General features: G+C 39.5%; 1 protein-coding gene across 1 annotated transcript in view; it reads right to left on the bottom strand.

Annotated features, from left to right (window-relative positions):
• The window catches only part of SLC45A4 (solute carrier family 45 member 4), a 62,661-nt gene that overhangs the window by 13,007 nt on the left and 22,871 nt on the right, over nt 1–26,783 (bottom strand). The window contains exon 2 of the mRNA XM_009088415.4: nt 23,133–23,751. Coding sequence (XP_009086663.2) covers nt 23,133–23,376 — 244 coding nt within the window. The 5' untranslated portion in view covers nt 23,377–23,751. The remainder of the gene's footprint in view (nt 1–23,132; nt 23,752–26,783) is intronic.

Consider the following 26,783-nt stretch of genomic DNA (forward strand, 5'->3'; position numbering starts at 1 on the left):
CAGCACTGGGCAGGTAACACTCCAGCACAGTTCTTAGAATAACGTTAAAAACAAAACAATCTATTTCTTGCAGTCCAACTGATGCCAAGACAGAAAAACTCAGTGTCTTTACCCCAAGAAGGAAAACCATTTATTATCCAAACCCATATTTGGTGAGTGCTAGCAGCATTTGACCTTTGCTGGAGATCAACCTGTACCTTGTGCTCCCTGTTCAGCACATTGAGGCATCCATTACCAAGCAGGATTATACCAATCCCTGCCCAAAATAGCCTCTGATGCAAATTTGGAAGTCTAATCTGCTGCTGTTTAAAAGTAGCACCAAATCTTGACTAGCAGCACTGACTTCTTCCACGAGGCAGATCAGATTTTTCCAAGAGTGTTGTATACTCTGTGGTGATGAAGAGATTATATTGCAGAAAACAAAGCTATTTTATGGCATATGTAATCAATTTCATCATCAGGATTCAAAATCCAGGTCTGAGGCCAAGGTCTGTGTGATTTGACTCAACTTTGGCTAATGAACAAGCTAACAGTGACAGCTGCCCTGATGAGTCCAGAGTTATTGGAAGGGACCTGCCCCTGCTGAAACTTCCCAACCTGTGTTTGCCATGAACCTTGTGCCACAGGGAATGGCATCATGGTTCAGCCACCCGTCCTTGTTATAGGCAGCTGCAGGCCTGCACTGAGGCCAATACTCCCCATCAGTACTTACCATGGAACTGCTGATTCCTTTTGCACAGGATTTAGATCTTTAGGAAAGGGCTGTGTTTGTACAGGTGGCATCATGTTCACATCATGATTCAAATCACTATCTCCTGCTTAGCTTTTCCTGCTATTTGGTGATGTCTTGGCTGACATGGCAGTATTAGCTGAGGCATAACTCTGAGTTTGTTTACATATCAGACCTAAAGCTCTTGTTCAAGAAGCCACAGTGCCTCCAGACTACAGCATTTATTTGCACCATCCAGCTTCTCTTCAGGAACACTATCCTCATCAAAGATGCAAGTCAGGAAGCCAGCAATTCAAGCAGAAGTGCAAGGAAAACTTCCATCCCCCAGTGGTTTTAACATTCCCTTTAACCTCACCAGGTTCAACAGCTTCCCAAGCACACAAGAGCAGGTTCAGCCACCTCATGTTTAACTGGCATCTCACCTGCTCCAAGATGTTGACACTTACGAGTGCCTGAGATGGCTTAATTATGGGGAAGAGGAAACATTTAGTTCAAGGCAAGTAAAACTAAAGGCTGGGCATGATTCATCTAGGGTGAATGATTTTTCTGCAGGACACAGAAGAAATGGCAACATGTAAATACTCATCCCATTTAGCCTGCACAGAGCCATCCTGGAAGCAGTGGTTCAGCACCCAAGGTTGCTACTGTGTGAGGCCAAGTCCCTGCAGAGTCTGTTTCAAACACAGTGAGAAGCTGCAGCTTAACCAATGTCATGGATCTTTATTGCAGTGATCACCAACATCTGGAGTAACTTGATGGCGTTTCACTGCACGAGGGCTGTGTGTTGAAAGCAGACATTTCTTTTCTGAATTATGTTGTGACTTGTGAGTTATGAGCTGGGACGTCTCAATCGAGCTCATCCATCAGTAAACACTTGCGAGACGCTGGGATGGTTTGCAGTAAATCATACAGAGACTTTAAATAAACACAGGGGTGAAGGCTGGCAAGAGCTCTGTCATCAGCCTAACAACCCTCATCACATCTTATGTGAAAAAACAATCAAAGAGACGCATTTAAGTAAAATGGACACAAAGATTCTCTTTTAATAATCCAACATCCATTGAGACAAACAATTTGTTTTAATGGAGACTGTGAGCAGAAACAAGGAAACACTGGTATAGATGAGGGACAAGCAATAGAAGGGCAAATCAGGGACACCAGGGGTTGACACAGCTCACTGTCCCTCTGTCCTTGAGGCCACCACTTTGTGTCCAGGCTGCAATGACACTTCTCTGTGGTGTTTTAACAAAAAAAAAAAAGTTCTGGAAACACACAAACCATTTGAAATGATGATTTGAAATTACTTCTTCAGAGAACTAAAAACTGTTTACAAATATTTTTCCTTCAACTGTAAAACCTGCACATTTCTAAACTGGACAGATAGGTATTTTTTATGCTTTATAGCCACAGCTAACTGTCATAAAAATGTCCTAAAATTATTAAAAAAACATTCAGTACTTGACTTCAAGTACTTTCAAGATCAACTTTGCATGTAATAACTCAAAATCAGATTAAGGTCTGGTTTGATTTTACAGGTCAGTAAAAGGGAGGAAAAAAGGTTTTTTACCTAACCTTTGATGCATGACTAAAATTAATGAGTTTTATCTTTCCATGTGTGAGTCAGAGGAGAGAGACTGAAATGCTTGCTTGGGAAGAATTTATTTTTACTTATTCCAAAGGGTGATCTTCATAACATCTAAGTATTATAAATAAAAGCCTAAATCTAAATATTTACAGTGAAAATGGCTTACTTTGCAGAAGACATGAATCTCAATGATTTCAGAACAAAGCCATGTATGTAGCTTTTATGGAAGGGTAAAAAGGACACTTGAAACCCCAAGAACATTATGTTTCAAGATTCTTTTTTAGAAAAAAACACTTTGATTTTTTTTTTATTGAACTACTCATTAGCAGCCAAAATATCTATCTTTAGAAAAAGAGGCCACGATAAAAATCTATACAAGAATTACTAGCCCCATGCCAAGAAAACTGGAAGAATTTCTAAAAAGTTTTGAGTGCTCCCCCAAGTAAACAGGAAATGGATGACTTTCAAGTGAAACACAATCCATTCCCATAGATTGGGTAATGGCAGGAATCACTGACATGAGCACAACCTGCTTTCTCTCTTGCTGGAGAAGCTATGCCATGGGACTGCTTCCATAAGCTAAATGGCAGGGCCCTGATAAATTGCATTCCAAGAGTAAGCCAGCAGTTTATAAATTCATCATGTGTGCTTTACATACAGTTATGCAGAATTCCAAACTGTTAGCATTTATTAAGTGATGTGTATGGCTTTACTGTAAGTATGTAAACTGTGAGTTTGTCACATCAGAATGTAGCTGGTTACTCAAGTGGAAAACAACTGAGTGGGGTTAGAGAAGACTCCTAGTGGGAAGCAGGCACACATAAAAACTAAAAGCAGTACTAGAAAAAAATTAATCTGCTGTTGGGAGAATTTCCTCCTCAACCTGACAGACTCCTCAGCTGAGCAATGCACAGGCAGACAGAGAAATCTTTGTAGCAATGGGCAGAAAAGTGAATTATCCAGAGTTTCCTTTTGTGTTTGCTTTCTAGATCTGAAAATTGAGATGTGTAATTGATAAACTCAGTCTGCCCAGTGAACCAAAACTCTGAAGAGCTCTAGTGCCCAGAAGAGTCTTCTTTCTCTGTACAGATTTAGGTGTCACCTCTGATGTCTGTGCTTAGAATTGCTGCTGGGAAATCAGACTTTCATAAAGCTCACAGCCATGTTCTACCAGGAGTTTTCCAGGAAAGAGCTTTCTGAGGCACTGAGCACAACCTCCACTGTTCCCGTGAAGTGAGACTTCAAAAGGTGCCTTGCAGATGCTTTTCCTAAAATTCATCCTTCATGCTGGCAGAGTCAGCAGGACCTTCATCATTTCAACAGTAGCTTGCTTTAGTGCTAGACATTTTAATATAAATGAGAACATTCCAGACACAAGCAGGACTCCAACCCCAAAATACTATTCTTCCCTTAAAAGAGGCTGTTCTGGTTTTAGTATCTTGAATGTCTGCACACATGATGTGCATATTTAGGTTGGCGTGTGTGATTTGGCAGGAGAAGAAAAAATAAAAGGTTTAAAATTTAAATACTTAAAGAAATTGTGTGTGTATATGTGGGTATGTCCATGTAAAAACAACAGAAACCCCCCGTAAGTCTTCCAGAAGCTTTCTGCCTCACAAGAATGAGCTCCAGATATGAAACTTTATAGAAGTTCTGTCTGCAAGGGCATTAGAAAGTTGAGGAGGGTAATTGCATATCCTAATGGTTCCTTTCTCTGTATATGTATGCTGCTAAACCTACAGAATGTCACCATTTTATGCAATATTTTAAAATGGGAAGACAGTTCAGAAGGCAGCTGAGGCAGGAAAGACAACAATAAGCAGAAATGTAGAGACAGAGGGAATGTTTTGACACCAAGAAGTTCCTTCTGACGCCCCCATTCAGTGGCAAGGACTCAGCTGGGGGGTGTATTTTAAATAAACTTGGCTATGGTTACGTGCTGGGCCAGCAGCCCTGCAGCATCCAGTCTCTGACGTGCACAACAGATGCACAGATGCTGGCTTGGACTGGATTTCAAGGCAGCACAGCCATAAGATTGTCATCCATTTGACAGCCTGTCCACAACCTCTTGCAGCCAGAAGTGAAATGTCCCAACTGCTGAGAGCTGCTGTGTCCCCCTAGAACAGGCCACAGCTCAGCTGGAACTGATTTTGTATGGCCAAGAGTGGTTTCATGCAGCACATGCCTTTACCAAAGGTTGCTGAGATACACATGCAGACTCAAAGGCCAAAGCAGCTGCATCCCATTACCAATTTAATGCTGTTCCTTTATTTTGTCTGTAATTTTCCACCTCCACACTTGCCTTGCCAGGTAGCAGCTCTTAGAGCAAACCGCCATCCACCAACTTGGAAAAGCAAAAGCAGCCTGGTGGCCTTACGGGGGAGGAATAATAACCGGAGGATTATTATTTAGCCTTTTACTGACAGCTAATCTGAGGAAACACTGAGGAGGGAAAAACATATTGGATAAACAAGGTTAGTATTTGTGACTGAATGTGAACTGAATGTGGAGCAGGTCACAAGGCAGACTCAGAAGTCTCATACAAATCAGTGAGAAAAAGAGCAAAACACAACAACAGCTTCTGTTAGGAGCGACGACTGCCACTGAGACCCTTGTAATATGGCATTTCCCAGCCAGCTACAAACAAACAGGACACTGGCTTCTAGTAAATAAGGGTTTGTTTTTTCCCAGACAAAAAAAGTGCCCAACAATAGTGGGACCAGCACTGCTCACGGTTCACAGGAAATGCTCACTGTGTCACCATCAGTCTAAGGGCTGCGTGAGGTCACGAGTTACATGGAAGAAAGATTAAGTCACATGCAGCAGTTTCTATTCAAAATCTCTTTTTGATAAGTTCTATTGGGGGAAAAATAGTTCTTTATAAGCTTAACAATAAGATCTGATATGGGAATAGGATGCTATGGTCCTATTTTCATTTGTTAGAAATCATCACCTAGAGACTTGTTTATACACTTTAAATAAACACCATACAAATTTCTGAATGAACACAAGATGCTGTCGTGCCCTGCAAATGCTTTATATTCCACAATTTTATCCTTGTATAAAATATTGTGTGCTGCTAAAAATATTTCACATTGATCTGTTTAAAACTGCATTGCTTATACAATCTGCTTTGTTTAGACTATTTTTAAGGAGTGCACCAAGCAGAACCAATCCTTGTCAAAAAGCTGTGGAAAAGTTCAAACTCTGCTATCTGTTTTTCATCTTACAAATAAAAATTATACAAGCCACTGCAAACTGAAGCAGTTTAGCTTTGGAGGATCTATATGAGGAGTAGGGGTTTCAGAGCAATTTCATAAATTCAGCCAAATATGCATTCCCTTACATTTAAATGAAAATACGGACTTGCCACACATTTGTGTCTCCCAGAGAAACTGCAAACAAGCTGCAATGCCTGTTCTGACACCATGAAACTGACCACATATTGTTTGCTTCTTGCTATCTCCCCTCAGATTATAGGATTTTTAATGGCTTCAAGTGGGATCTTGAGCTGCCAGAGAAACCATACCCGAGCCAACATTTGTTGAACCAATGCACTGGAATAGGCCTGACTGATGGTCTGAGCACTACTGAGGTACAGTCAGCACTTGTACATAGAGTTTGCTGCACCCAAGAGAAACCACATTCTAACTTCTGGATTGAAACAGGAACTCTGACCAACAGGGAAGGGCTAAAAAAAAAGCACAGAAAGCACAGTAATTGGTCCTGGTGCCCATTACCATGATCTGAACAGTGAGAATACAAGCTTTTAAGAAGGAAATAATTTTAAGTACTTCTTGAAATCAGAGTCTGCCAGCACATGAAATGAGACAGCCTTTAATTTGCAGCCCTAATGCAACACTATCTTACAGCTGCTGGGGTGATAAGAAATGAAGCTTATACAGGACTTCATTTTTAGACTAAAAATTTGTTTTTCATTCAATGACTCCTGCCCAGCCTCCATAAGGCACTTGCTTAAGCCAAGTGCTTGTTCAGAACCTGCTTGGAAGAAGCAGCAAACAGCACAACACTGGTGAAAAATTGACCAATACTTGTGATCACGGGCTCAGTTCAGTTGCAAGAGAGCAGGTGGAAGAACTCAGAACAAAACTGTGAGGTTTTTCATTGCTGCTTAGCTTCCTATATTAAAATGATTGCCCAGCAAGCTGTCAGGCATCTTGATTCGCTCAGTGTCTCAGGAACAACCTACTGCATAAACAGCATCTCAAAACTGTGGCTTCCATCTCCCCACTGGTAAAATTCACATCCTGAAATTCCTCTTGTGCCTGTGGAATCAGAGCTCTTGTGCTTAGCCTGCAACATTCAGGAGCTGTCAGCACATTATCCCCATGTCACAGGCAGGAGTACGTGAGTCCTGCGAGCCGAACACTGTGGGAGCACAAACATCAGCCACTTGCAAGAAGTCTCTCTGTCTCCCTCATCCCCCCTCCTTAAGGTCTTGTCAGCAGGGATGGCTGAACAAGGGCTGGGATGCTGAGCTCTCAGCTCACTCTGCTGCTCTGCTACTGCTCTGGAGGATATTCAGGTCTGCCTCCTCTGTGCAAACAAGGAATTTTTTGTGGGACACAAGACTGGAGGGATAAAGCACAATTTCTCCATTGGATGGGGTTATGGGCACTGAAGAGAGTGATAACCAAGAGAACAAATAATTAATAGGGATATTGCAGAGACATAAAAAACATGCAAAAACCTGACATCCAGGGGCAAAAAGCAGAAAATTTTTTCCAAAACTACCAGCAGAAGTCAGTTGCAGCCACCCTGAAAGGGTCAGGAAAAACCCAGAAGACCAAAGAGACAGTTTGAGGGGAGAGGGCTGGGGCACTGTCTGTCTTCTAGGACAGGAACCTGCTTCCTGCATTGCTGTGATATTCAAACCTTCTACAGCACATTCAGACCTTTAAAATGCACCCACATTTCTGCTTTAGTCACTCCCTATCATAAGGACAGTACATAAGACACTCCCTATCATCAAGACAAAATCTGCATCTACATTAGAGACACAGAAACAAATAATTAATAGGAAAATTAAAATGATGATATTAGGTTAGAGATGTAGGAAAACTGTCTGACATTTTCTTAAAACTTGTATTTCAAATTTTTTATTTCTTTAGGAGATGGATGCTAACAAGTCAGCAGAACTCCCAAAAATTTGGAAACTATTTCATGCCATGTCTGCACCTAGACTAGAGCCATCCATTTTGAAAGACCAGCTAACTGGTAATAAAACAAAGCCCTTGCCCTTCAACAGCTTCAGTACAGAAATATTAGTGTGATGTTTCTCACAGAGAGTTCTGGAGGTGTTTTTAAGCTGCAGAAGAGTGATATCTCCTTCTGGCAAAGTTGTTCTGCCTTTTGAAACTCCCTATGCAATAGCATGCCAGCAGCAACCACGGTGGGTTAAATAACACTTCTGGAAAATGGAATTAAGGAAATAAGTGACAAGCCTCTTAAAGGATTTCATTATCCAGCTCTCCCATTTTCTGTCTCTGCTCAATTATTGCTTCTCACCCTCCTACAACTGTCCTCCCCTTCTCATATTTGGCAGCTGTGGGAGTCGTCAATGTTTCATTAAGCTCTGCTGCTGCATGGCTGCTCTGCCAAAGTTGTAGAAAAGTTTATGTGGCTTTCCTGACAATTTCTGGTTTATAACCCAGTTTTATGGTGCTGTGTCAGGAAAGAGAGGCGTATGTTAAGAGAAGTGAGCCAAAGGTATGTGTGGAAGGGGGAGAGGGGAAGCAAAAGCCTGGGAACAGCTGAGGTTTGAGGAATCAGAAAGAGAACACATGGGCTGATCTGCAGGCAGGCAAATGTGATTTTCCTTTTAGCATGATCACAAATGCTGTCAAGCATAGCTTTTAAAGCTTCCATTATTTATTTTAAAGTTTCTAATCCTCCTACTAACCTACTTACTTCTATGGTAATTCAGGTAGAAGACTGTTTCAAGCTTACTGCTTTTATAACAATCCAGTTTCCTACTTCCTTATCCAATATTGACACATATGTCTATTACTTGATTTATTTGGTACTCCTGCTGTTGCAGAGGAGGAATCAAAAGCAATGCATATGACCTGCCCTGCTCAAGGAAAGGCCACAGAATTAACTGCTGTTGTAGATTTTTTTTTTACTGTAGCTAATTAGCAATTCCTACAGGTTCCACTGAATTATATCCTTATCAAACCCACAGTATTTATTTTTGCCACAGTGTAAAGTGACAGCTTTACTTATGACAGAAGCGGAACCTTTTATGCTCAAATACTGAGAATGCCAAACAAGCTTTCCCCATGCTGCAGCAGGAAAATAAGCTGCAGAGAGAGCAAGGAAACACAACATTGCCAAGGGCTCCCACCTACTGCTGAAGCTGATTCACTCAAGTCTGCCAGATTATCTGTGCTGTCCTTTTTGGCTCTTGGGAAACTTGTTTTTAACTTTTCTTGCTCTCTCACGTATTAACCAATATTTAGTAATATATCACTTTGACACTAATAAGAAATTTGCATCACAGTGTTTAACAAGCTGAAATGGAATACAGATTAAATCTGATGCAACTTCCAGTGTGCTGAACCAGCACTAAGAAAAAAATTTCTTTTTAACCACCACTGTTGAGCAGCTTTAAGGATATATCAGAGGTGTTTACATCCAGTAAAAAACTGAAAACTTTCTTCAGTGTTCCAGAAAAACACAGGTGGTGTTCTGTATCATAGAATCACCCAAGGCTGACTTCATAATGTCAGGGTATTTATTCCCAGCCTGTCTCCTGTCGCTGGCTGGTTAAGCAAGCTGCAGATACAGGACTCGAAGGTCACACACACAACATTAGCATCCATTTCCCTTCACTACTAAGTGTCTAAATGTATGCAGGCCCATGTATGACTGCAGCAGTCAATAAGCTGTTTCAGCACACCGATCCTTCCCTCACCCTTATGGGATGTAATTGAAAGGCAGCAGCCGTCCGTGATGCCCCACTTGGGCTAGGCGCGTTACGTAACGCTGCAGCACTTCCCGCTCCTCTGGCTGCAAGATTACACATCAATTACTGTGACATGTGTTGCCTGAAGAGATGTAGCATCCCAGTTTATCCAAAGCTCAATAGGGTTTTTCGTCACTGTTTCTAGAATATTGACAAATTTATAAACACAGGACTTTGGCTTGAGTTCCTTGAAAATTCCCAAACTCAAGAGGTTCCTACACACACACAGAGAAAATCCTTCAGCAACCTGTTCTGTTAATCAACAGTGGAGCTTTTGTTGCAGTGATTAACACATTAATACCCTAGAATATGATCATCTACTTACACGGCTGAGTCAAATCCCAACCAAAAACTCGTGTTAACCCCTAGCTGTAACTCCAAGTAGAGCCAAACCTCAACTGTTAACTCTGGGTATTTAACCCAGACTGAAGCAACCCTCCTACCTACTAAAAAAGTCTGGTCAACAAACAACTTTTCACCTTAAGAACAAGTTTTTAATTAAAATCATACTGGCTTAAGGTAGACCTATTCAATATGGGGCTGCCCAGCAGCACCATGAGGCAGCAGTAGGTGCAGCCTGTGCCCTCCCTGCTCTGGTGCTGTTCTGCTCCACAGGGCAAAGAGTTTGTGCACAAAGAAAGCTTTGAGTACCATACCACACTGCTCTACCCAGACCTTAAGGGTAGGTGAAAGCCTGAATGACATCACGAAGCAAGGGCAAGCAAGATGATCAGCAGGGCTAGGAGATCCCAAATGTTTTGGGATTTGCTCATGGCCAAGACTTTTAAACTACCATTGTAGAAAACACTGGGCTGGAAGGTATCACCAAGATATTAATTCCTATCCACTGCAGCAGAAGTTTCCCTCGATGTGTCTGTTCCACTCCACCAACTCCCAGGCCCTAGAGAATCACAAAAGATCTGGTTCACCCTGCCAAACAAATGACTGGCATATACATAGTCCAGCATGGCATCTGCTCAGTGTATCCAGGAACAGAACTTGAAAAAGGAAGGCAAGCAGACTTGAAGGTAGCCAAAAAAGTATTTTCTTTTTGTTGAGCAGGCAGCCAGAGAGAGTCCGGTCAGCACAATATTTGTGCCCTTGAATTGCAAGCAGCAAAGAAAACAGTTCATTTCCAGCCTCAAGAGTAAAAGGAGCTTGTCTCTGCACATTGATAAAAATCATTCTTTCCTTCCCCAGTTTTTAGAATTGACTACATGCTTGGAAGTCACATGAAAACATTGACTTAAGGAGATGGTTTTTGGCCTGTGTAGCCCTGCTGACACCATCTGAGAACCCTTTTCTTCCTGGGGATTAGTGACCAGACAGTTGATCTTTACATTTCAGCTGGGATCACATTTTCATAGTCCTTTTAAGGGTCAGAAGGTGGTGCAGGCAGCTCCTTCTACAATTACCCTGATTGACCCAGCAGAAAAAAATGTAATACCCTAATAAATGTTATAGCTACCCAATATACACTTCATATTCCAAAAGCCATTTCCCCCCAAACTGCCAGAAAAGAAAAAAGCTGAATTGATCCTACCTACACTCCTCAGCCCATTGACATCATGCAGTCTCAAAGTGCTTTACTTCCCTTTTCAATACTCAAAGCCTCACAAAAAAGCACCATTCTCATGACAGGCTTACAAAAAGTGCATTGTTAATTGTTACCATGCTGAAAAATCAACCTTCTGGACTTTCTAAAAGCATTTGGATCACAGGTTTGTTTATGACAGGAATAAACACTCTGTCTGGGATCATTTTGGTCATAACTGTGCTACTGGGAAGCTCTACCAGAAAGTCAGCAGAGAGTGGTAACACAGCATCTGCTTTTTAATTATTTGCTGTTTTAAAAGTGTTGCTGAATTATATGAATGAATATATAAGGAAACATGCTGATTCTTCTAACTCATTATTCATTATTTGCTTAAAAAAAAAAAAAAAAAACCAAACAGGCAAATTTTGCAAATAACCAATCCTAAGCCCCTAAAGAGAAACTGCATTCCTCTATGCAGTTGCCTTTATTGAGGTTAATTCCTCATGTGGCTACATCAAGCGGAACAGAAATCCTATTAGTGCTTTCCCTGTTTGCTGCAACAAATGAACAGCATGTTGGAGTTTGCAGGCACAGTTTTCCATGTACACTGCTCCAGGAAAAACACTGCACTTCACCACAGGCTGAATGATCTCTAGATATAAGCATGAGGACTATCAGACAGAGAGTTTTAATCAACTGAGGATTTTCCCTGCCAAAAAATGTGGGTTTTCTCTGTAGTTATTCATGCCACCAACCACCTGCCATGTGGTAAAGCATTATAGAAAACCAGCCTCTCAGATGAAATTCTGGGGCTGATTAAAGACAGTGTTGATGTTTATGGAACCTGCCTCAAACTTTCAAACTTTCCTTACTGGCATGTTTTGGCTTGAACGTTAACTTACGTGAAACACGTTCTATACATGTACAGGGGAGATTTAAAAGCAGAGCTGCTTTCACATTGAAGTCTGCTAAATTCTAGTTAATAAACCCCTTGATCTTAGTATTTTGAGCTTGCAGGGTCATAGTACAGGGTTGCTCTCATAGGAAATTTTAGTAACTAGAGCACAGTCTCAGGCATCACTCCAAATAACTCACTCACTGTGTCCCAGAGAAGTGGCTCCCCACCCTCACTCAGCTGTTTAAAAATTATATAACTTCATTTGTACATGAAGGATAATGAGATCCATGGAGTCCCTTTGCACCAAATAACAGGAATTGATAGTCTGGAATAAAATGGAATAATGCAAGATGAATATGACATCTTACTGCAGACTCTTAAATGTGATCTTTACTCATATGTATTATGTTGCCCAATCAGTGAAGCTACACCTGGAAAGATACATTTACCAATAAACCTGAAGTTAAACAAGCAAAGCACACCAGCACAAACAATAGCAAACATTTCCTTTCCAAATGTGCAAATTATGACAGTTAGACTCCACTGGAGAGGAAGCAGAACAGAACTCTATTCCAACAACCAGATAAGTGTTTTTATTTATTATATCTCTCTCCATATGATTTTTCTTGCCATTTAACCTTACAAAAGGATGGAACAAGTTATATATTATACATACATGCATATATAATTATGTTACATATATATGTTATTTATACATAAATTACAGGTGTAGCAACACAGCATTATTCAGTCCTCCAACAAAGACCCCGAATAATATTTTAAGATTCAAACCTAAATAATTTGCAAGATTTGGCAACCCTGTCATACCTGACAAAACTTGTACCAGACTCTTCTCCTGAATGTTACTGCTTAGAAACATTTGAAAATTTATTTTAAACACATTTGCCACACCACTAGGGTAGGAATACACAGTGCAGAAAAATAACCTTCCTCTCCAATTATCTCCATAACCTCTGGCACACATTGACTCCAGACCGATGGAGTCCCTGGCACAAAATTTATGATGCATGACTTTGACAACCTCAGAGAAAGGGGAGCACTTGGTGCACTATTGCTTAATTAAATTACAGAGAAAGAACCACCCTCAGCCTTTTAACTGATTACAAAATCTTATTTTCTCATGCCAACTTCAAATATTGTGAAGGCTCCCCCATGCACTTCTTGAGCTTCTCCAAAGTTACACAGTTACACAGACCATACTGGGGGGGACCCAAGAAGTCATTGAGGAAGGGGTGTCAACACTGCTGCTCACCACAGGCCCAGCCATGAGCTCTGAGATGTCAGCCAGTTTGGGCTTGAAAACTGTTTCTGGCATACTTCTGTTGCTTGTACCAGAACAGAAAGAATTTAACTTCTCTTTTAATTTCATACAGATGACAGTTTCCTTCTGCTCTTATTTAAGGTCAGGATTAAGTAAGCATTATTTGCTTTGTGTTAGAGGGTAGGTTTAGATTGGATATTAGGAAAAAATTCTTCTCTGTGAGGCCCTGGTACAGGTTGCCCAGAGAAGTTGTGGCTACCCCATCCCTGGAAATGTCCAAGGCCAGGTTGGACAGAGCTCTGAGCACCCTGGTCTAGTGGAAAGTTCCCTGCCCATGGCAGGGGGATGGAACTGGATAGTCTAGAAGGTTCCTTGCAGCCCAAGCCATTCTATGATTCTATGTTGCAAAGGCATTAAATCAGGAATACCCAAACCCTTTTTTTCTAAAAGAGCAAATGTAGTGCAGAACTACTACAGAGGTGATAAACTTACAGGTTTAAATTTCTGGTTGCTAGACCAGAGTCTAGCAACCAGAAATTTATTCCTTTAAAGTTTTGCAGAATAATGACTTAAGGGGAGGAAAAAAGAGCAAAGAACACTGCATCTGCTTTTCTTTTCTGCTGCAGCTTGGAAGAAAACAGCAGATCAGATATTTCAGTGACATCCAATCGCTGTACAAATTGTTTTAATTGCAGCTGAGTATGATAAACAATCATTTTGAAGTCACCTGATGCAGTCCATGTAAGACAGCAGGTATGCCTGCAATGACTCTTCCCTGACAGAAAATGTCTGGCTTGGTCGGACACTGACTCTGACTTTCCAAAACAGGCAAAGAAAACATAACGAATACCACAACTGTCTCCACTACAACTAATTAACCCCAGTAAACAATCATTTATCTGAATACCCGAGAAACTTTGGTTTAAATTCATGAAGATTCTTCTCAGAGTGCCCAAGTTTAATATTAATTTTAGAACATTTAATTTAATATTTATTTTCCTGCCACCTACATGAACTCTTAAGGGCATGAACTTGTTCTCTATTCTCCAAAGAAATACTTTACTTTCCAGAAGTGTCCAGATATAACATTTGTAAGAGGTATTAGAACACTTCCAGATCAAGAGCTCATTTAAAGCAGGATATTTTTGGAATTTGCAGATTATCCTGGGAGGGGGGGGGGGGGGGAAAGCTCAATTCTGATAGACTGAATTATTGAAAGACTATTGTTTACAGAGCAGCACAACTGATAAAAGCAGGAAATTCATGTTTTTATACAGCCAATACAAAGAATACACAGAAAACGATCCAGATCTGTTTATCACTTGAGTGAGAAAGAACAGACACTGGGATTCAGGGGAGGATAGAAATTCAAGGTGAAGATGATCTGAGCAGAAGTTATACAAAATTTATGGGCATAATAAAAGCAATTGCACTGCCTCATGACGGGACACTTGCCAGAGACAAAGCTTATACCAAGGAGAGAATCAGGCCATTGTAGGGACTGAGCCTTTCTGTTCACCCTTCCCTGTATCAGCAACTCCATGGGAAAAGCATTCTTGCTATGGAAATGTGTTAAGACATTTTTGAGCCAAGTGTGGAAGTTCTCTCTTCACATGGACCACTCCCAAAAGCCTGGAAAGATGGCACCTAACTTTGCTGTAGAAAAATGTAGCCCAGAAGTCACCACTCCCTAAAAATAGAAGCTCAGATTCAAATTCTTCAGTTTACATGCTCTATATCTACTACCCTGGAAAAAATTCACCTAGAGGCTCCAACTGAAGATCACCAAATGTTAACAGAGTTGGATTCATCTGTTTTTGGAAAAATCTGCATCTCTGCTTCGCTGTGCCCAGCTATTCAAGACGTCAGGAAGAGGGAGATGTTTATGGAGTTACATGAGCTATAGGAGATTTATCCAAACCAATGCAGACATAATCCATAACATGGATTTTCCCTATTTAGTTTAATGGACTTGTATTAAATATTATCAAACTGAATCAGTAGCACAAAACATTTCCAATAATTTCTTGCAAAACAGCCAGCAGGAAGTGTATCTGAAACCTCTTCAACTGTTGTTTGGTGAAAAGAGGGTCCCAGAGGGGCATCACAACAGACAGACTCTTCCAACAAGCACACAGAACACTGAGGGGAACAGAGCTCACAGGGCTGCAGCTCTGACAATCCTATATTAAAACATTACATGAGTTGGCCTGCTAACAGTCTTTTAATTTCCAAAATGGCTTAATCATATTTCCTTGAAAAGTAAGACTCCTGTTCACTAACAAGTTTCCAGCTATTCCCTTTTCATAACTTGTCTCTCAGTTCACATTGAACAGAAACCCACTGAAGTAAGCTGTGGGGTCGCCAGTCCCAATGCTGGGCATCCAAATCTCAGTTCTGCAAGTCTCTGCCACCAGAACCCCATCTAAGAGCTGAAAGGTTTCTTTTTACAGTAAAGAGCAGGCAATTGCCTGCTGGAAAATTGCCGTGGTGGCAATTACTTTGTAATGAAGGAGCATGGAAGCACTATCATGTTTCACCTGTTATTGCTATAGCAAAGTTACCTCTTGGTCAGAGCTGAGGCTCAAACTCAAATTCTGAGCAGAAAAATTCATGTATGTACAATCAAGGCTTCTCCTGACATCTTGTTCCAGATGAAGGTGTTTAAACAGAAGTACAATGAGATGTTGGGCATGTAGTGGAAAGCAGATTAAGAGGAAAGGTTTAGGCTAAGAAAGACACTGCATAAATGTGTGTTTAAAATTACTCAATTTTAGTGCATTTCCAGGAGGCCAAAGTCTGTCCCTACTTCTCTCATCTTTTCCCCACTACTCACAGGAAATCTTAGTAGAAATCCAGGGATCCTGCTGTTCCTTTATTCCCATCTGTGCCCATTTCTACTCTAGAACTGCTCTTGAAAGCAGCAGAAAGGCTTGCCTTGAGTCTCACAACAAGGTGGGTCTGGTATGTGTGAGAGGAAAGAATTTCAAGTCAATTTGGTGACCTAATGATAAGAGAAATATACAACAGACAGAAAAAATAATTTAATGGTATTGGCTGACATGAAAATGTTAAAAAAAGTTCTTTATTAATATGGTCCCAAACCCAGCTCACCCAGTTCACTAACTAAACTTCCAGTTAGTTAGTTAGTAACTGAATAGTTCTTATTTCTGTGCTTTACTAGATCTCTGGGCAGGAGAAAAGGAACTTGGGAAAGAAGGTGAACAGAGATCTCAAAGTACACCTAAGTCATGCCAAACAGTTTCGCCTCTCCTAACCCTTGGCTACTCCAGATAAAAGGTAGGAAGCATGCTTGAAATATCTACAGGTAGGAAGAAGCAACTACATAAGGACAGAGATGTACATTTCCTTCTTAGAGAGTGATTATTTTTGGAGGCTTCAAGCTCTTCTGACAAATCTCAGACTAAAATGTCTATGTCAAAAAAGAGGTGAAATCTTATTTGAAGAAAAGAGGTGAAATCAAAAATTGCTTTTAAACCTCCATCCTTTGCTGACAGCCTGCATTTTTACACAGTTTGCTTTACCCTGCACTGTGCTGCTTTTATCAGCCCACAGTGTTCAGACCTATTCATATTTCTTGTGTCATTTACTGATCACTCGCTCTCTATCCTCAAACCACACAAACTCTAAAAATAAAAACTTCTGAGGATTCAAAGAGTGTTCACACAACAGTTTTTACTGTGAACACTCTTTATGCTACAGGAAAAAAACCCAAACCACATTAAAATTCCCACAGTACACAATTAAAAGCCCAAGGAATTCTGTTAAAGATTTGGAATGGGAAAAAGGAGCACCATAATAAATATGAACCTTATTTTAGAAGAAGTTTCTCCAGTGAGCCTTATTCAGCCAAAAAAAAAAGGGAACAAAAAGTTACCTACTGGTAAGTAGCAATAGGAAACATATTTCATGCTATGGGGAGAAGCCTCTGAAGCTATTTGCACTTAATTTCCCTCTCCTAGAAAGGCTTTTCATCCAAACTCACAGGCGGTAGAAGCCTAGAGCCAGCAGGAATCCTCACATTACCCAGCTGAAAATCTGCCATGTGTTATCAGTGGTGCCTCTGAATGCCAGATTCAGTGTTACTTAAAGAAAAAACAGAACATTGATATTAAAAAATGCTGTAAAAAACAGCTCTTGCACAACTGCCAAACTGCATGGCATTTGCCTTCATATGGAAATAAAGCACATGCTCCTAACTGCCCCCAGGATTAAAAATCTTAACAGTTCCATGGCATATTTCTTTTAAAAGGGCTTTAAATATATCTTCAACCCAACCTTCCACTAAGGCTATCTGTGCTCAAAATCTCTGCTGCTATTGCTTCGAGATCAAAAGATATTTTATTTAAGAGTGATACATGATATGAAAGCCTGCTTGCTTGTTAGTTTAAAAAAAGTACAGTAAAATTAGTCTTACACAACCCCTTAGTGGGCATAAAATTAGTCAATAAGTAAAAAAAGATGGGTGGGGAGGTTTTATAGAGCAATTAACATGTGCCTCAGGCACAGTATTTGCAGTCTTATACATTCCACCACATGAGATGTGAATACAAACTTTACAGGATCTTACAGACTACCTAAAGCTAACAAGTCTGAAAAAAGGATTTAATTGTTTATTATTCCAGGTTTTCTGGATCCACTGTATATTCAATTCCTGTCCTCAGGTTAGCTGTGTTACAGCTCTCTCTTGGGACAGGTTAGCTCTCAAGCCATTTATTCTTCCAAGGAGAAATTCAGATTCTGCAATTCACTCTCAGCATCAAATGCAGCCATGCCTGGGAGCACGAAGGCAGCTGCATTAAACAGGAATTTAACTTCCAGGTTATAGCAACTCAGTTTCTTCCTGGTAAGACAAGGTAAGGTAGGACACAGCTGAAATGGAAGATGAAGCTTTGCAGAAAGGCAGTTAAAAATACATAACCTTAACGTAACCCCTGGCAGAGATGAGGAATACACTCAACTACTGGAGCTGAGCTGAAATAGACTCAGTGCTGCTTTGTGTTGAAGAGCTTCCTCCATCTGCAAGAGGCTTTCCAGCCACTCAGCTCTTTTTCATTTAAATTACAGGCAGCCTCTAACAGCCCATGCAACCCTTTGCTCCCTTCTTCCCCAAGAAATCTTTCAGGTTTTTAGATTTCCTTTGATCTCAGGCTTAGCCTTAGGAAGGCTATCCACTTCCAAAGGAATTGAGTCAGCAATTGATACCTTAATTCCTTTGAAGAAACAGGCCTAGAAGCCAATTCATCTGTAACATTTCATGCTTGGTTTCTAAATACATCTCCATAATCTCCCTTTACCTGCAAGCATTCTTCTCAGGCAGGTATCAACACTACATTTCAATAGAGAGAATCACTACAGCAAACTAAAAGAATTCACTCTGGAATATTGAATCTCTTCTGCATAATGAGTTCTCAGCTACCACAGAGATTTTCTCAAAATCAGCAGTTTGAATTATTGCTTAACACACTTTTTCCATACTGGCAATTTCACATGAACTACATTTCAGGACCGCTTATGCATAGTCTGCTAAGCTTTAGGCTGGATGAATTTTGAGTGTTAGACAATTTCTTTTTTAATGAGATATTATATCTGCTTTAGCTGTAAAATAACAGCCCAAACCCCTGAACAGCTTTCCTATGTATATGAGACTAGAGCAACTACAGCATTTTGCTGATTTGAAAGAATCTAATGAGAGAAATAATTTCCAAACAAAAATAATCTATGATATTCTGCTCTGTGTAGCTCAGCCTTTCTTTTTAATGAAACCTAATAATTAGCAGTGACCTACACAATTTCCAGAAATTCTATTTTTCAGTGTTGTTGCCTAAAAACAACACTGATGATCAGGGTTAAGCTAAAAATGACCAACTTCAATATTTAATGGTAGACTAGCCAATGTTTACTAGAAGAACCCATTAACTCTCACAGTAAAACAAAGTGATGCCATCACAGAGACGCACTCAGATATGAAATGCGTAAAAACCCACAGCTATTCCTGCAGCAAACCAGACAAGCATCCCTAAATTTAAGTGACATTATAAAGGTAAGCAGCACATGTAAACTCATTTTCCTTATGTTTCCTTATGAAACTATGCAAATGTACATAGATACTTTTAAAGAGCACCAGTGAAATATATTTAATTGATGCAGGGGAATGAGGAACAGCTCTGGTGCTGACAGTCACTTCTGGATCTATTAACTATTCATAAAAAACTCAGTAGCACTGAAAGAGCCTTTGAAGCAACAGTAAAAGCTTGACAAAGCTTTTATCATATTAAATATAAAATGTGAATTTCATGTTTACAGCTACTACTATTCATTAGTCAGACAGTGAGTTTTTCATGCTGAAAGCACCAGCCACCCCAAGCCACAAAATACAGGTTTGTTTTTTTTTTTCTTCCATAGTCCAAATGAAAAAGGCACAGGGATCCCACCTTTCAGAAGAACTAAAATGAATTTACATCTTGTATTAAAACCAAAATTTTGTTTGAATTAAAGTAGAAATAATCTGAAATTACCTGAAATTATTTATAATTGGTTTTAAGTCTTATTAACAGAAGTACTGTATTGTGATTTCACTGAACAAGTTTCTTCAAAAAGCAGTTTCTCCATGTTTACACCACACCAGTCCTTGGTTTCTCCTCCTTTTACTTTTATTCATGTAAAATCCCGTGCAAAATAAATTTATCATTTATCCAAATCTTCCATGAACTTATGAACTGGGATGATTTTAGAGACTTAATCCTTAGAAGCCAAGTTTAATGATGGAAGAAAATTCACTGTCATTTTTAAACAATAGCAGGGATTTTAATTCTCTCTCCCACATAAGCAGCATTAAGTACCAGATGTTTCAGAAGACAAAGGCCTCATCCTGCTCCTATGGAATTTGTAGTTTCTGGGCAGGGCTAGCAAACAGCAGTGTTAATATTCAAGAATAACATGAATCACTCAGTTTCTCAAAATCCTTGGACTCATGAACAAGTAAAACTTAAGTTCTGAAGGTGCTGAAAGCTTATTTTCTATTTAACACTGGCTGGGAGAAACTGCTTATTGAACAGGTCCCAAAAAGGTTAATGGAGATTTTTAGAGGTTATAACTTCTGCAAGTGTCAACCAATATAATTTCATCTGGACTCTAACTAGAATTGTTATATTTGGCATTTTTTTACATTGTTTGAATTCTCAACAAGTTCACTGCTTCATTTTGAATTCTTAAGCTGCAGATACTAAGAAACCAAAGAGAAAGCTATAATTAAAAAAAAGATGTAATATATATTTGGCTTGTACTGTTGCTAGGCTACTAAAGCCCAGATATGACTACAAGGCTCTTATAGATTTGTAGCTGCATTTCTGACACAGCAATGTAACATCAATTATAGCAATAGAGACAATGATTAAAGTCAGAAATCAGAGTTTCTTTCAGTGGGGTGCAGTAACTTGGGTGCTTCAGCACCTTTCCAATTCTCAGTATGCATTGAGTCAAGCAGTTTTCACTGATTCTTTCAAGTTCTCTTGTAAAAATTTCAGAACTTCAGGAAACTTAAACACAATGAGTTCAACCACCACTGAACTGGAAAGGGGCCATCCAAGTGACCATCTCCTTCAGCTGATAAAATCTTGTGGGTTACAGAAGTAGGACAGGTTGGTCATCTGCCAAATCATAACTACACCTCTGATCCAGGGTACTCAAACTGCAAAGAAAGTCAAAAGCTTGCAAGCAGAAAGCGTGTAACACCATACTAATGTGGCTAAGGTTTTCATGGTGACATCTGATAAGAATCTCAGATTATTTCAGTGATCAAAGTTTTCCCAGGTACAGAAAAGCACAAGCACACTCTGTAAAGTTTAATTGTTAACATTCAACACACTGTGTAAAGTGTCATCTTTTTTTGGATACCCAAAAGGCTTCTTGTTCTTCAGTGTATTATAAGCAAAATTGGTTGAGTCACCCCACTTTCCCAGGTGCCAATTCTCAAACATAGTTTCTCGAGCCAATTTAATCTCACAGAAACTGATCTTTGCTTTAACCAAAACAAGAAGCAAAGGGAATATTACATTAGTTCGACAGCTATATTGCAACCCCCTCCAGTGAGGAATAAATATAGTTCATGCTGAGGCAGACAGATGTTGAGGTTGATAAAGGTAAACAGAACCATGTACGAGGTAATTAACAAAGAGGCCAGATAAGTCACCCGTGAATAACTTAACCCTTCAGTGAATCCAGCATTGTTTTTAGCCCTGCTGAGGGCACAGGAGTCAAGCAGAAAGATTTCAATTAGCTCCCAAAGTACTAGCATTTGTAACTGCTGCCTCAATTTCTTATCTCTGTGGCCTGGAACATCATTGCTGCATGCCCACAGACTTTGACATCTCTTTGTTGATTTGCAGCTTTTCTAGAAATGGAAGCCCTCTTCTTCCCTTCCCCCAAATCCCAATGTTATTTTGATCACTGGAGTTAGGAAAGAAAGGAAGAGATGTTTCTGAGTTATCTGGAGGAAACAGCTAGAAAAGCTCACAAAAGTAATGTAAACTGGAAGATGGGTCAGTAATTAGGAGGATGGTTTATTTACACTATCTGACCTTCCCCTATGGTAAGGTAAAGTCAGCTTAGCCAGCTGTACATTTTAATCATTCAAACAAAGCAAACAAAAATGTACAGGTCACTTATAAAACCAGGGATCTTCTCCATGCAAAGCAGGATGCAAGTTTTTGAGTTTACAATAGACAGTTGTTGAATCAATGCTGCTAGTACAAGGGACTGAAGTCTCTAAATCTCAACTTATCCAAAAGGCAAAACCTCAGAACAAGTTACAAACGTTACAAACATTCCTAGATGAAGCTTCATGTGTTTTATTCAGCAAGTCAGGTTGATCAAAAAAGCTCTTTTTTTTTTGGAGCTTTTTAGAATCTGTTTTAACTATGCAAACAATAGATCCATGAAGACCATCTGATGAGCTTTGAAAATTAAAAATTTCGGGAAAACATAGAGGCTTAACTCTTCAGCATCTCCCATGGGACTAACTCCACTGATTATTCACTCCACTCAAAATAAACCAACTAGCAATTTAGTATGAAAACACATTTTTAACTGCAGCAAGACTGCATGAAAGGACTCGTACATCACATGCTCACAAGTTGAATCTAAAATGCCTTTTTCTCACGTCAAACAAACCAAACCCCCCATGTGTTTCATTCAAGATGCTAACCTGGAAATTTTTAAACAATGTATTCATTGAACATTATTATTTAGTTGGTTTAGAGTTTCTGTTTGGCCACTGCTGAGCAAGCTGTAAGGCACACCTGCACAGGTAAGCCAAAGCAAACATATAATATACAAATATATGGACAATTATACAGTACACACACATGGTTGGTTTACACCCCACTCAGTCTGGCCTTTCCATTCCGTGTTGTGTCATATTTTCTGATATACAATTGACAAGTTTCTGTATTTGATAAAGGCAATATCAGGTACTCTTAATAACATAAACAGTTTATTTGAAACCTAATGACAATACTCATCATGAAATTTAACGCTGACTACCCCTAGTCTAAACCACACCACTCACCCAATATCATCTAAGGCTATTGGTTTCATAGTTTATTCATGTGTATTCACATGCTGTAAACTGCAGATTAATCACACAAAACAAGATTCTCTAGTGGTTAGAAATAAATGCAGTAGTTCACTGGAAAAAACAATTTATCTAACTGTTTAGATATTGTAAAGTACTGTAACCTGAAGCATTTCTCCATAAATTAAAAAAATGCTTCACTGCACTCCTTTATAGCCTAACATTGTTTCTAGTTTCTAAGACACTTACCTCATGGTAGAGAATTTTAGAATTAAAACAGGTTACATTTTTTACTGAGGGAAGCAATATTACACAGAAGATGAATGCATGTAGAAATCCTTCCCATTTAAACATGATCACACAGTTGAATCTGTGCTACAGGCACTAAGGAAAGAAACCAAAATCCTTTTTACCTTTTGTATCTTTAGCTCGCAGATGCATCTTCCCTCTTTGCTTGGCTTCAATCAATGCAAAAATATACAGAAAGCTTTCACTCGCAGAAATGAGAATTACTTACCAATTTGTAACAAAACAGGTGTTACCAAAGCTGTCTCCATGGCATAACAAAATTCCCTGCCAAACATTACTGCACCATGCATCACCCACAGGCGTATCGGTATCCGGTCTATGGATCCTTCACTAATGGTCTCCTCCCTACTTTCATTCTCCTTGTTTTCTGGTTTCTGAAGCTGTGCCACAGGTAGATCTTGAACTTGCATAGATTCCGAGTCAGCATTCTGAGGAGCCATTTTCATTACCATAAAAAATATATATATTTGTTATATCTATATAAATAATACTACCATAACTCCACGAACAAGTTAGGGTGTCTTCTCTTTCAGCTTCTGTTCCTCAGGCAAGTAATGCTTATATTCCTCTTGTACAAACAGGTATCTTGCAACTTCTTGTAGAGATACGAGACATTAAGAATGAAAAGCTATTTGGTAAGAATTTCAACATATGGCTTGCTGGTTTACTGTGAGTTAGAGTTAAAAATCCATAATTGCCATTCAGTTAATACCAGTTTCATAATTATTATTGAAGAAGTGCTGAAGTTGTTATTCGTGCTACACAGAGGTGGAAAGGCGACACAAAGAGGTGCTCCACTGTTAATCCCCATCGAGTGGCTGATTAATCTGCAACAAAAAGCAAGCATTTAAAAATTTCAATAGGCTTTTTCAGGATATTGTGTCCCCCCCCTTAACCATATAACCTATTTCCTGCTTCATGCTTTCTATTGTCCTTGCCTAGAGTAGGGTCCTTTATTCCACATTCCCTCCTACCTCTGCACTTTCCATTGAAAAGCAGTTGTGCCTTGTATTTAAATGATGCTTTACTGTACTCCAGTTCCTCTGGTTTGTGGTCCTATACAAAGCCACAGAAGAATGTCAGGGTACTTGTCCAAGATCCTCAGAACACCGGGCACAAGACTAAAATTCTGGGAAATTTAAAGCAGGTTGCATTTCAGAAACAGCATAGGATATTCCAGTTCTATGCCAGGAAGATGATTCATCAATTACCATGGTCACACACACATCTCCATTTAGATTTTTGGAAGTTGCAAGTTACTTTGCAGTAACTATCACACCATTTTTTACTGAAGATATTTCTCAAGGAAGCATGAGCAAAATAAGCCATGATGAATATAACTAAGGACTGATATTTAAATATTTGAACTTTAATGAAAATATACACAGAACATGAATTCATCTTCTTTCTGCCCACAAGACCAGACTATCTTACTCCCACATCCTGTGAGGCTGCTGAAATTTGTGAAAGCAGGATGGTACAGTATCTTCCACATTAAAATTATTAAAATATATTCTAAACAGGTAAGACAAGCTTCTTCTGTGCCTTCCCCTCCTGTGTGCCATAGACAAAATCTAAGCAGATGTCCAAATACTGAATCATGCCAATCAAAATGAGTTTAAGCACTTAGGAGAAGAAAACAAAGCATCTTATAAAACGTAAGATTACATAAAGTTTGTATTAGAAGGATGCTTGTTTACATCTCTGCACACAGGGTGACTGAGCTGTGACCCCAGGACAAAACCCCTCAGGGATATGGTTCCATGAAATGCTGGCTCTGGCAGCAAAGCTGACCTCAGTAGAAGTTCCCCACGCTGCAATTCCCTGTCTTCAGCTGTGGCAACAAAAACTCTTTGTGGGCCTGAGCACACACCAGATCATTAAGTGGTGAGCCTAAAACTGAGCCTTAGGAAACAGATGCCATGGTTGGTGTTTAATCACAAGAGCAGCTCTGTTTCAGTGGGACCTGAGACACTGTTCTACTAAAAGTGCATCATGAGAACACCATCTTGAGCACTCCCTCCTGCTGATGCTCTCCTTAGAGTTGTTTATTGCACATATTTTATTCTTCCATTCAAAAGCGTGTTTTTGGTACACATATTTTCTTCTTCCAGACTCCCCAAGATTACCGGAACTCTCACATTTCATCACCTCAACAACAAACTAATGCTAAAATTTTATATTTAGCTGGAAAAATCTTTAAATAATGAGAGAAAGTTAAAATAACTTACTGAACTAGAGTATAAAGCAAGTGTTAAGTTCAAGGTTTTATCTATAAGCATTAAATAGCTCAGAACAAAAAGGACTTGGAAAGCATTTCTCTACCCACTCAGAATTAACAGAAATTAAGATGTAAGTAGTTTATCATAAATGTAAAGTACTCTCTGTATTAAAAAAAACAACCACATCCACCTTACATAACACGAGTTCTGAGAGAGTAAAGCCTACAAAATACATGTTCTGGAGTAGAAGCAATTATTTTAATTACAGACTAGTCATAAAATGTTTAACTGCTGGCAGACTCAGGCATCACGACATTCAGTAGAATTTGAAAGTATAAATGTGAGCCCTTATTATCCAAAACTCAGCAGAACATCTATGTTACATTACAGACTAAGGGTCATGGATTACTCTCCTGCACAATCTGGTTTAAAGTCTCTACTGTTTTATCATGACTGATTTCCCCTCCTGTAAAGGATTTAATTCCCTTTTCATAAACATCTCCTTCCATATGCAGTTCCAGGGTGAGGCACTAAGGAAGGCAGTTCATCACTCCAGAATATTCTGTGATGCACTGGGGCAGCCTGCACCTGGCAAGGAGGATGACACCAAGCCAGGAGCATTTGTTCTGGGAAAGGATAAAGAGGCAGGACAAAAGCAGATATCTGAGATTTAGCCCATTTGAGCAAGGCTCTTAAGGGATGACTGAAAAAGTTATTTCTGAAGTGGAAGATGATGGGGAGTGATCAGATAATTTAAGAGCCAGGAATAATGGGTGGTAGATGGAGGTAGACTTCGAAGCTGTAATTGACACAGATAAGAACAGCATATTTTAAACATGCCAGAAAAAGCAGTTACAGTGTTCAAGTGCAATAGGAGGAGGCACAATGGACAGGTTTTATCTAAAAGAACAGAGAATTACTGTTCCATTATGTCAATTTTGTGGTAAGCATAACGCTAGACTTCCTGCAGCACTTTCATCTGACTCCAAGTGCACGTCTAATACAGGAGCCAGAGAATAACAAGAGCCTCTCAGAAAGGTCTTCAGTTCTTTCCTAAGCCCTGCTCAGTTGTTTTCATGTTCATTTTAGACTGATATATATTCAGCTTCTTTTTTTTCCAAGTTCATTTTAGACTGATATATATTCAGCTTCTTTTTTTTCCAAGTTCATTTTGAATTTGGCAAGATTGAATACTGGCATTCTTTCTTGTCAAAGAGAGAGAGAAATTCATTTACCTGATGTAAGTAAACAGAACAGAGGCTTTTATGCAGCAAAGAACTCCAAAGTAAAGGGCACCTGAAGAGAAGCTGGATTAAAATACCAGTGCAGAATTCTCTGATGTCTGCATCCAGCACTAATTGTTTTTCATGGCTGGTTTTCAAGGGTATTTTCATAACTAACAACAAATAAAGCAGTAGAATGAAGAATTTCATCCATGGGAAAAGATTCCTGTTGGGCATTGTACACAGGTTGGGTGGGAAGAGAACATTAGATACAGAAATATTTCTTATCTTGCCGAGTGTTTATGAGAGGAGGGGACTGATGACACTGGCTCTTTGTCAGCTTAATTGCACATATTTTACCCTGACTTTTGGCCATGTTTTAGCAATGACAAAAACATATAAAGCAATAGTTAA

The sequence above is a fragment of the Serinus canaria genome, chromosome 2, assembly GCF_022539315.1.
Source record: "Serinus canaria isolate serCan28SL12 chromosome 2, serCan2020, whole genome shotgun sequence".
Classification (NCBI taxonomy): domain Eukaryota; kingdom Metazoa; phylum Chordata; class Aves; order Passeriformes; family Fringillidae; genus Serinus; species Serinus canaria.